The sequence below is a fragment of the Papaver somniferum genome, unplaced genomic scaffold (genome assembly GCF_003573695.1).
Source record: "Papaver somniferum cultivar HN1 unplaced genomic scaffold, ASM357369v1 unplaced-scaffold_71, whole genome shotgun sequence".
NCBI classification, from domain to species: domain Eukaryota; kingdom Viridiplantae; phylum Streptophyta; class Magnoliopsida; order Ranunculales; family Papaveraceae; genus Papaver; species Papaver somniferum.
In genome coordinates, this window is record NW_020649971.1 from 1 (window position 1) to 11,561 (window position 11,561).

At 37.5% G+C, this 11,561-nt stretch overlaps 3 protein-coding genes across 3 annotated transcripts; all 3 read right to left on the bottom strand.

The window, feature by feature from the left end:
• Nucleotides 1-2,114: 2,114 nt before the first annotated feature.
• Nucleotides 2,115-2,849, bottom strand: LOC113344071. The gene has a single exon (XM_026588123.1). The coding sequence runs from the start codon at nt 2,847-2,849 to the stop codon at nt 2,115-2,117; it is 735 nt and encodes a 244-aa protein (XP_026443908.1).
• A 48-nt stretch (nt 2,850-2,897) lies between these two features.
• On the bottom strand, nt 2,898-4,814 carry LOC113344072. The gene is made up of 5 exons (XM_026588124.1): nt 3,915-4,814; nt 3,531-3,710; nt 3,197-3,464; nt 3,086-3,110; nt 2,898-3,000 (listed from the first exon to the last, which is right to left on the bottom strand). Exons 1-5 carry the CDS (start codon nt 4,812-4,814, stop codon nt 2,898-2,900), a joined length of 1,476 nt encoding a protein of 491 aa, XP_026443909.1.
• A 725-nt stretch (nt 4,815-5,539) lies between these two features.
• Nucleotides 5,540-6,705, bottom strand: LOC113344073. Its single transcript, XM_026588125.1, has 2 exons — nt 6,270-6,705; nt 5,540-6,183 (listed from the first exon to the last, which is right to left on the bottom strand). The coding sequence occupies exons 1-2, from the start codon at nt 6,703-6,705 to the stop codon at nt 5,540-5,542; spliced, it is 1,080 nt and encodes a 359-aa protein (XP_026443910.1).
• Between the last annotated feature and the right edge of the window lie 4,856 nt (nt 6,706-11,561).

Sequence of the window (11,561 nt, forward strand, 5' to 3'; positions counted from 1 at the left end):
ATGAAGTTACACTATGCTGATAATTGATGCAAAACTAAATGGAATGGTAAAGAAAGACAGTGAGCAAACAGAAAGTGACAGTGAGGAAGTAACAAAGTGAAACAATGTATGTACAAGGCCAACATGAGAGGGTATTTACAGGGCAGTGACAAGAGAGGACTGGTACTGTGGACAACACAGGCAAAGGAAGAGAGGCACAGCAGCAGCAGTAGGGTAATGCAGGCTGGGCAGGGAAGCAAAACAGGGCAGAACAAGGCAAAACAGGGCAATATATCAAAGGGAAAGTGGACAATGGCAATGGAGATAGTGTCATTATATACAATGTGGCAATATATACAATGATAAAACAACAGTGATCTACATGTGCATATTAACAATGGCATGGTAGTGGCAATGTGGTAGTGATAAATCAAGACAGTTGCAAACCAAGGCCTAAGCCAAGGGCAATGGCAGGGGAGCAAAACTACAGATACAAAACAGAGAATCAACACAACTAGGTTATGAATCCACCTTGTGACCGAGCCAAATAATGTAGTTCTAGGTTGAATCCCTAATGGAACTAAGTGACAGTTAAGGCCAACTTAAGATCCTAAGCATACAAAAAGGGAATAGCAAGATAATCAGCTTGCTCAACTGATGTGCTCCTAGTATTGACTGTCTTTTGACAGTACAATCAATCACAAGCACTAGTGAGCACTGATTTCTCCCATTGCTCAATCAATTCAGTGAACTAAGGCTTCTAACCTAACATTCCACTACCTAACAGTCCACTAAAGCTTCATCTGAGCCTAGCTATACACATACACATGTGAGCTCACAAAACAGCAACAGAAAAAAACATTTACTAAACAGAGAACTACAAACTAACATGTGAACTAGAATGAAATGTGAATTAAAACATAAAACAAACTGAATTGAAACAAGATAAACTAAAACTGAATTTGGAATTAAAATTGAAAATTAAAATTAAATCTACAAATACAAAACAGGGAAGAAAAATCTACCCAAGAGGAACTGGCTAGTCCAGCCCTCATGGGGATACACTGGCTAGTCCAGAGATATCCTTCATCCTCTACACCATGAGCTATTTATACTTCAAAAGCCCCAATAATTTACAAACCCTAAAATTAAAATTAGGTATTTTCAATTCCGAAATTGCTCACCAAATCCGCTGAATTGGTGGTGACCCATGCCTCTTCTCTTCTCTCTCGATCCTTCTCTGCCCTCAATTTCAATCTATAGCCTCATCTATTTCATCAACTCTTCACGCCTAGGATTCCAGCGAGAAAAAGGGGTGATGGGCTGATGTAATAGATGGCTAGAGAGTAGGGGGATGTATAGGTGATTGAGACAGAGGAGTTGGTGGTAGAGATGGTGGTGACAGGAGCGATGGATGATGGAGTTGCAGTCGGGAAAGGTGGTAGCAGGTCGGGAGAAAGAAGAAGAAAGAAGAAGGAGAAATGATTTGGGTTAGGGTTCTCTCTTTTGGGGTATAGGGTAATTAATGTTTGGGTGTGAGGCAGTTTCATCAAATTTCGATGTCTTGCGATGCTTAGCCGTGGGGTGTGGAGATGAAGATTGATCTAACGGCTAAAAGTGAAGAGGCTGGCAGCGACCGTTGGATGCAGATTTACAACGAAACTAACGGCGCCAGATGGAGTTAGGTGCTGTAGTGTTAGACAGGAGCTTCTGATTTCGATGAACGATGATGAAGCGACCATTGGATGATGAGATGGATCCAATCTGACGGCTGAAGATGGAGGCGGGTTTGGATATAGGAAATGGGTTTGGGTGAGGGTTTTGGGCCTTGGGTATGACAAGCCCATTCTTTAAGAACAATTCTTCCTCTTCAAGACCATTCCTAGCCTCTTGGTTTCGTGCACAACGTTCTTCGCGGCTTCCTTGCGTAACTCCTCCCGGCTTTTCACTACTTTTCTGCTCTATTCCGCTCCGCAATTCATCCAAACTTTATTTATTACCTAAAAATATAAAATTAAGTAAGAAAAATATTTATTCTTGAAAACAATGAAAATACAGAATATGGGATAAAATGTAGAATTAATGCACAAAGGATGAGTTAAATGCCAACAAAAAGGGATAAATATATGCACTTTTTAGCACTCATCAAACCAAAGTTCAGATCGCACAACCAAATTTGCTACCAGCCACAAATCCCTAACAATGCCACTTTGAAGCCTAGCTCCATTGTAAGACGTGATCAAATCATAATAAGGTTTTATATTGAAAATACCTGCTATCCAGTTCCAAGCTTTTTGCGCAAAACTACAGCTCCAGAGGACGTGCTGAAGTGTCTCCTCTTCAATTTGACAAACGCTGCACCTAGAAGCCAATTGAATCTTAAACCTGCTGCGAACTTTATCAAGAGTTGCACACGCTCCCCGAACAAACTTCCAATTCTGAGCCGCCAAAGAAGGATGCACAACTTTCCTCCACAATAGCGAAGCTTCTTTCATAGTAGGGAACTTCTTTCTAATCAATTCTCTAGCTGACTTAACTGAAAACACACCCTTCATATCAGGCATCCAAATCCTCTTGTCCCTCCCACTACAAAGCGTTGGCAAATTCTCCATAACCACACCAGCACATACAAGATCTTGCAAGTGAGCTCCTTGCAACAGCCAATTACCATGTGAAATAATATCACAAACCCGACCTGATCTGTCCAAGTCTGAACGATTAAGAACACTTGCCAAAGTCTCACTTCCATACCACACATCATAGAAAAGAGACGTATTCCTACCATCTCCAATGATGCATTTTGTATTATTCACAACTTCCTTATGAACCCAACAAATTCCAGGAAGAATAGAAGATTTTACACCAGCCATCTTGAGACGCCCATCCCTGCAAGTGAATTTAGACTCCAAAAAACGAGCCTACTTCTTAGAAGAAGATTTAATAGACCACCAAAGCTTCATAAGCAAAGCCTTGTTCATAGTTTTTAAACTAGTGATTCCAAGACCACCCTCCTCCACAGGACTGCACAGTTTATCAAAACCAACCACAAAAGCTCTAGAAAGATTTGAATCACCCGACCAAAGGAAATTACGGATCACACGCTCACTTTGCTGAATGAATTTCACCGGCCACTTATACACAGACATATTATGAATGGAATAACTCGAAAGAACATTTTTAACTAGAACAACTCTGTCTTGAAAAGAACGCATCTTACCTTTCAGAACCGAAAGCTGCTCTTTAAGCTTATCCACCACATTGCTAATATGATGATATCTCACCGCACCAGGCATAACTTTCACCCCCAAATAACGATCAGGAAAATGCGTAACTTCCATCCCTAGAAAAGCAGCAATGGTATAACGTCTACTCAAAGAGCCACCACCAAAGTAAATTTTGCTATTCTCTCTACAAACACGCTGACCTGAAGCTTGCTGATAAGAATCTAGCAACTTCACCAAACTTCTCAAGCTCTTCATATTTCCCTTGCAAAAAATCATAATATCATCAGTAAAGAATAAATGAGTTGGAGCAATACCATTACGCCTAACCAGGTGAGACATATCCTTGTTTTGAAATAGTTTTGTGATGTTTCTACTAAGAACATCCTCAGTCAAAACAAAAATAAGAGGCGAAAGAGGATCCCCTTGACGCAACCCTCTATTAATTTTGAAAAAACCTTCCGGGCTACCATTGAGAAGAATAGATATACGCGCTGACTCCAGAATTTTCTGAATCCACAAACACCAATCCTCAGAAAAACCATATCTTCTAAACACCTCCATAATGAAAGACCAATTAACAGTATCAAAAGCTTGAGAAATATCAAGCTTCAGGCCCAAATTACCATCCTTCCTTTTGATGTGCAGCTCATTCACCATCTCAGAAGCCAAACTAATATTCTCATGAATATTCCTACCTTTCATAAAAGCCACCTGCTCCTCTGATACTAACTTATCCAACACCCGACCAAGTCTAGTAGCCAGAATTTTAGTGAAAATCTTGAAGAAGAAATTGCTTAGACCGATAGGTCTATATTTCCTCAAGCTATCCGCACCTCTAACCTTAGCAATCAAAATAATTAGGCTAGAATTCGAACCCTTCGGAATTGACTTAGAAGTCCAAGCATAAACAATAGCCGAATGAAGATCCTGCTGAATTATATCCCAACAATGTCTATAAAAACACCCTGAGAAACCATCCGGACCCGGAGCACTATCCGCACCTAAATCAAAAACTGCTGATTTAATTTCATCCAAAGAAGGAATGGCATCCAACATCTGCCTTTCAGTCAAAGAAATGGACTCATGCTCATAATCAAAGAGATTATCCTCAATAGGAAGCTCCACACCATTGAACTTCGACTCATAATAAGAAACCACATGGTCACGAAGCTGAATAGGCTCTGAGATAGTCACACCATCTTCAGTAACCAACTCCGAGATTGTATTTGCGCTCCTTCGAATGTTTATATTGATGTGAAAAAAAGAAGTGTTACTAGAACCCTCCAAAATCCACCTATTACGAGCCTTTTGTTTCAACATAGTAAGATGTTGCATACGAACATCTTGAACCGCCACCAGAGAATCCTTCATAATGTTCAATTTAGAAGTATTTAAAGGATCCTCATCAGAATTCCTACAAGCCACTTCAAACTTAAGTTGAGCTTGTTTCAGCCTAGCATTAACATTTCTAAAGACCGTTTGATTCCCCAATTTGATTGCCTCCTTCAACCTTTTCAATTTATAAGGAAAAATAAAATCCAAATTACCATAAACCGGAGACTTCCAAGAATCTTCCACCATTCTCAAGAAATCAGGATGAGAAAACCACATTTTTTGGATACGAAAAGGAGCACGCCTAGGCCTCGGAGCAAGGAAATGAAACCCAATAAGCGTTGAATGATCAGAAACTTCCCTAGGAAGAGCTTTACACCGCCAATTCGAAAACTTAGCTAACCAAGGCTCATTGATAATAGCACGATCCAATTTACTAAGAATTCTACCAACACCAGATTGACCATTAGTCCAAGTAAACTTAGACCCCAAAGAATCTGCTTCAAAAAGATCATTATCCTCCATCCAATCAGAAAACTCATTAATACAAGAGACACGAACCTCACGGCCTCCCTTCTTTTCATCTTGACGAAGAACACAGTTGAAATCTCCCATTATCAGCCAAGGAGTTGTAGTATCCACAGATGAAAGTTGAGACCATAATCTTCTTCGAAAAACTTGAATATAACTAGCATGAACAAAAGAGATTAAAACCCCCTCAGTTCTAACAGTAATTGCTTGCCTAGTCATATTAACCACCTCTGGCTCTTCAATATTAACACTCCACAGGATCCAAAGATTCCCAATATTATGCATAGAAGAATTATGAACAACCTTCCTCATAAAACCAGTTAAATTTAACTTATAAATTACCTTGTCAGAGAACTTAATCTTTGGCTCAGCAACACAAAGAATCTCCAGCTTCAGATCATGAACAAGTTCACGTAACTTCTGCCCAACCTCCACCTTTGCCACCCCATTGATATTCCAATAGAGCACACGCATCAAGAAACTATATTCTTTGAATTATTACTAGCATCAGGAATCCTATCAGAGTTCCGTTTAAGTATAACTGGGGAGAATCCCTTTCTAACTCGAATTCCCAAATCATTGATCTCAGTTTCCGAATCAGACTTGGACTCCTTATTTGTACTTTGTTGAGAAGTACTTTTCTGATCATTAGAAATCCGAATCCTAACAGGTTTCCTAGATTTCTTTGGCTGCTCCACGGGTATGTCAGACCATTTAGACCTCCTAACACCTGACGAAGCCTTCTCTGGAGTGATTTCTTCATCTGAACTCTCCTCCCTTTGCTCATTGGATTGCTGCACAGAATCCAACCCCAACTCAGCAGACAAAACATTGAATTTATTAGGAGAAAGCACACAAGCATTCTCATTAATAGCTTTGTAGCGAGACAAATTCTCAATATTGTCCACCACAACATCACATCCCTTCCTTCCTGAAGTTTCAAAAGGAGTAGAAGAAGAGCTAGCATTAGTCTTATCAGTGATAGAGTGATTAGTTCTAGCCAATTCACCACTCCCTACTGACTTAGCTGAGGTTCCAATTTCACCCACTGGTAACCTACTAGCTAATACTCCTTTCTCAGCTAACGCCTGCTTTGCTTTCTCTAAAGCTACAGACGCTGCATGAAAAACAGCTTCAGAAGAAGCTAACTCATTCTCAAGCTGATTGGTTTCTCCACACCAATAGCATTCTCCTCTACTTCACCTGGTAACACAGCAAGAACACCATCATGTTCCGCATTTTTTGAAGCATCATGCTCCGCATCTTTTGAAGCATTATCACCACCAGGAAAGTTCTCAGCATTCTTTCCTTTACGCTGCCTCCTATTCCTAGCAGTTTGCCAGCCTTTGGAAGAATCTCCCTTTGCTGTAGTATCAGCCTTTGAAGAGTTATCATCACCCTTAGTTTGCCTCCTGCACTCATCATCATTGTGCCCAATAATGCAGCACTTCATACAGAATTTTGGAGCCCGTGGAATCTCCAAATATTGCCAGAAAGTACGTCCCCCAGCTGTAATCTTGATTCTACTAGGAATGTGCTTCGCAAAATCCACATCCACCAAAACTGAGGCAAAGTTACCATACTCTAGATTAAGAGTTCTCTGATCAACTACAATGGGAGTGCCTAATACCTTCCCCATAGATAACAAGTTCTTCTCTGTCCATAGTTCTGCATGGAGACCTGGAAAGTGAACCCATATGTTTGCATGGGAAGTTTTTTGACGTTCAGGATCAAAACCTGGGTACCAATCCATCAGTTTGAGCTCATGTTGATTTACATACCATTTAGTGCGTCGAATCCTCTCTTTTGTTTCAGCATCATGTAACATAACCACGAAAAATCCTTTACTCATAGTCACAAACTTTGCTGAGCTAGGGTTTATCTGCCATTGATTAACCAAGCTGGATTTCACTTCCACAAACTTCAATCCCGTGAAGTTCAGACGTGCAATAAAACTATACTCAAAGGGTTTACATCCTTCTTGATAAAAATCAGCTGGAATAATAAGAGAAGGCTCTCCATCAATCAGAGTAGGGTTTGGCAAGCTATTAATATCAACACACGTAGGCTGCAAAGTCTGTTTTCCTTTTACTTTCTCCGCAAAAGATTGTTGCTGGGAAATAACCCTAGAAGAAGTTACTTGTGTTTCCTCAACCATGATGATCAGATTGAAAAAATGTTAAGAAAACTTGAAAAAAAACAAAACCCTAGAGAAATCGCTAGACTTTCTCTTTCCTCATGTTTTCATTCCTCTTCACACTTACCTTTTGAATTCTAGGTTAAAGCACAAAATTCCCTACAATAATGAAGATTATCTTTGGATGTTTCCTAAAAACACTAAAAACACTAAAGAGCCCTGAAAGAGCTCTGAGAAACCTTAAAAATCTCAGGAAGACTCCAAAAAGCTTTGAAAAGATTAAATTTAATAATACTCTGTAGCACTAGGATCTACAAGCTAGGAGATTCGTTAAAGAATGATAATAACAAATCCCTACAATAATGAAGATCAACTTTGAATGTTCTCTAAAAAACCCTGAAAACTCTAAAAAGCCCTAAAATATCTAAAGAGCTCTGAAAAATCTAAAGAGCTCTGAAAAACTCTAAAAATCTATGAAAAAGCTTTAAGTTAATTATATTTCGTAGCACTAGTATCTACTAGCCAGGGTATTCGTTAAAGCCAACTGAAAGTAACTTAATTCTATATAATGAATGATACTAACAAAATTCCCTACAATAATGAAGATTATCTTTGGATGTTTCCTAAAAACCTAAAAACACTAAAGAGCCATGAAAGAGCTCTAGGAAACCCTAAAAAGCTCGGGTAGACTTTGAAAAGCTTAAATTTAATAATACACTGTAGCAGTGGGATCTACAAGTTAGGAGATTCGTTAAAGAATGATAATAAAAAATCCCTACAATAGTGAAGATCAACTTTGAATGTTCTCTAAAAAGCCTTGAAAACTCTAAAAAACACTAAAATATCTAAAGAGCTCTGAAAAACTCTAAAAACCTCTGAAAAAGCGTTAAGTTAATTATATTTCGTAGCACTAGTATCTTCTAGCCATGGGATTCGTTAAAGCCAACAAAAAGTAACTTAATTCTTTATAAAGAATGATACTAACAAAATTCCCTACAATAATGAAGGTTATCTTTGAATGTTTCCTAAAAATCCTAAAAACACTAAACAACCCTGAAAAAGATCTGAGAACCCCTAAAAAGCTCAGGAAGACTCCAAAAAGCTTTGAAAAGCTTAAATTTAATAATACTTCGTAGCACTGGGAATTACAAGCTAGGAGATTCGATAAAGAATGATAATAACAAATTCCTACAATAGTGAAGATCAACTTTGAATGTTCTCTAAAAAGCCTTGAAAACTCTACAAAAGCCCTAAAATATCTAAAGAGCTCTGAAAAATCTAAAGAGCTCTGAAAAAATCTAAAAGGCTCGAAAAAAGCTTTAAATTAATTATATTTCGTAGCACTGGTATCTACTAGCCAGTGGATTCGTTAAAGCCAACTGAAAGTAATTTAATTCTTTATAATGAATGATACTAACAAAATTCCCTACAATAATGAAGGTTATCTTTGGATGTTTGCTAAAATTCATAAAAACACTAAAGAGCCATGAAAGAGCTTTGAGAAACCTCAAAAATCTCAGGAAGACTCCAAAAAGCTTTGAATAGATTAAATTTAGTAATACTCCGTAGCACTTGGATCTACAACCTAGGAGATTCGTTAAAGAATGATAATAACAAATCCCTACAATAGTGAAGATCAACTTTGAATGTTCTCTAAAAACCTTTGAAAACTCTAAAAAACCCAAAAAAATCTGAAAAACCCTAAAATATCTAAAAAGCTCTGAAAAACTCTCAAAAGCTCTGATAAAGCTTTAAGTTAATTATATTTCGTAGCACTAGTATCTACTATCCAGGGGATTCGTTAAAGCCAACTGAAAGTTACTTATTTCTTCATAATGAATGATACTACAAAAATTCCCTACAATAATGAAGATTATCTTAGGATGTTTCCTAAAAACCCAAAAAACACTAAAGAGCCCTGAAAGAGCTCTGAGAAACCTTAAAAATCTCAGGAAGACTCCAAAAAGCTTTGAAAAGATTAAATTTAATAATACTCCGTAGCACTGGGATCTACAAGCTAGGAGATTCGTTAAAGAATGATAATAACAAATCCCTACAATAATGAAGATCAACTTTGAATGTTCTCTAAAAAACCCTGAAAACTCTAAAAAGCCCTAAAATATCTAAAGAGCTCTGAAAAATCTAAAGAGCTCTGAAAAACTCTAAAAATCTATGAAAAAGCTTTAAGTTAATTATATTTCGTAGCACTAGTATCTACTAGCCAGGGTATTCGTTAAAGCCAACTGAAAGTAACTTAATTCTTTATAATGAATGATACTAACAAAATTCCATACAATAATGAAGATTATCTTTGGATGTTTCCGAAAAACCTAAAACCACTAAAGAGCCAAGAAAGAGCTCTAGGAAACCCTAAAAAGCTCGGGTAGACTTTGAAAAGCTTAAATTTAATAATACTCTGTAGCAGTGGGATCTACAAGCTAGGAGATTCGTTAAAGAATGATAATAAAAAATCCCTACAATAGTGAAGATCAACTTTGAATGTTCTCTAAAAATCCTTGAAAACTCTAAAAAGCACTAATATATCTAAAGAGCTCTGAAAAACTCTAAAAAGCTCTGAAAAAGCGTTAAGTTAATTATATTTCGTAGCACTAGTATCTTCTAGCCAGGGGATTCGTTAAAGATAACTGAAAGTAACTTAATTCGTTAAAGCAAACTAAAAACCCTAAAAACTAAAGAGCTCTGAGAAACTCTAAAAATCTCAAGAAGACTCCAAAAAGCTTTGAAAAAATTAAATTTAATAATACTCTGTAGTACTGGGATCTACAAGCTAGGAGATTCGATGAAGAATGATAATAGCAAATCCCTACAATAGTGAAGATCAACTTTGAATGTTCTCTAAAAAGCCTTGAAAACCCTAAAAAACCCTGAAAACTCTAAAAAGCCCTAAAATATCTAAAGAGCTCTGAAAAATCTAAAGAGCTCTGAAAAACTCTATTTTTTTTTTTGCTAGGTCAAAATGGTTTATTAAAGCAAAAAAACGTAATTACAAGAATTACAAAATGGGAGGCGCTAGGCCTCCACAACCCCATAAACCAAAGGGGAAAAAAAACTCTAAAAAACGCATAAAATAAACTCTTAAGCACTAAAAAATAGCATAAAGAAGAAAACTAATAACGTTTTCGCCCCTTATTTCCAATTCTAAAATTCCTCTTCTTGGGAATGAGATCATCAATTATTTTAGTCAAATCATAGTGCCCCTTGAATTCATCTTCATAATCATCATAAGTTTCATCATTGTCATAATCCTGTTCATTTTCATCTGAAGCATAATTACCACCTGGAACAAGCTTAATAGGAGATTGAACATTCTTTTTTGTTGACATTTTATCCATTTTCTTCTTTTTTTCCTCTAAATAGTCTCGTCGAAAGGCTGGATCTCTAATGAATTTAGTACGCACTTCATCAAGTTGAATAGTACTTGCCTCATCTTGTTCCTCTGTAGACAAAATATTATCTAGATTAAAAACATTTTCCTCCAACCCTGCTTGAATGTCCTTGTTATGCTCACGGCTTGGACTGTCCTCATTACACTTTGAATTCATAGCCATGATCTTGGCAGCTTGCTTGGCCACTTTTCCAGCTTGCTTCCTGGCTAGAATATCTGCATCAATTTCACCCCAATCTTTCGAACCCATACTATTGTCTGAGTCACTAGAACCATCTTGTTCCTCCTCCACCAAAATCTCACTAGAATCATTAGTAAGGCCTAACTCTGAAGCTAGGGAACCATACTTGTTATTCACCACAAGTTCAGCTTGAAAAAGCTCATCCACCAAAGGAGTATCGAAAGATTTAAATTTAAAAGATGTACGTTTATTAGGGGAGTTCTTACCCATAACTATTTTCCAATCCTCTTTAGAACTGGTCGTACCCTTTTCAGGATTTTGCTTGAACACGGAATTTGTTTCCATAACTGAGTTTGTTATAAATGCAGAATCATACTGAATATTTGGAATATCTTCCAAATTATTTTTAGACACGAACTCTTGCTGGGCTTTAAGAGTTTGCACGGACTGATCTCCCAAAATTGGCTGAGCTTCCCTAGTTTGCACGGACTCTTGCTGAGCTTTCCCAGTTTGTACGGACTCTTGCTGAGCTTTCCTAGTTTGCACGGACTCTTGTTCCCTAGTTTGCACGAATTGCTTGCTAGAGTTCCCTTGTGTACTATCTGCATTGTCAATATGGATAGAATTCTTACGTAAAGCAAGATCTTTTTTGGCTGAAATATTGTTTTTACATCTCATCAACTTAATCTGAGCTTCACGATACTCAGTAAAAGCTTTTTCGAGCTGCTCTTCTAGATGTTTATCATCAGACTTCTCATGAATTGATTCAAT

What these genes read in the sequence shown, in the direction of transcription:
- LOC113344071 (XM_026588123.1), bottom strand. Translation starts at nt 2,849, where the DNA reads ATGGCTGGTGTAAAATCTTCTATTCTTCCTGGAATTTGTTGGGTTCAT.
- LOC113344072 (XM_026588124.1), bottom strand. Translation starts at nt 4,814, where the DNA reads ATGTGGTTTTCTCATCCTGATTTCTTGAGAATGGTGGAAGATTCTTGG. An exon ending in ACAAGGATATGTCTCACCTG is followed by an intron (nt 3,465 to 3,530) that starts GTTAGGCGTAAT and finishes ATTTTTTGCAAG; the next exon opens with GGAAATATGAAGAGCTTGAG. An exon ending in GGTGAAATTCATTCAGCAAA is followed by an intron (nt 3,001 to 3,085) that starts GTGAGCGTGTGA and finishes TAAACTGTGCAG; the next exon opens with TCCTGTGGAGGAGGGTGGTC.
- LOC113344073 (XM_026588125.1), bottom strand. Translation starts at nt 6,705, where the DNA reads ATGGGGAAGGTATTAGGCACTCCCATTGTAGTTGATCAGAGAACTCTT. An exon ending in TGTTCTTGCTGTGTTACCAG is followed by an intron (nt 6,184 to 6,269) that starts GTGAAGTAGAGG and finishes TTTTTCATGCAG; the next exon opens with CGTCTGTAGCTTTAGAGAAA.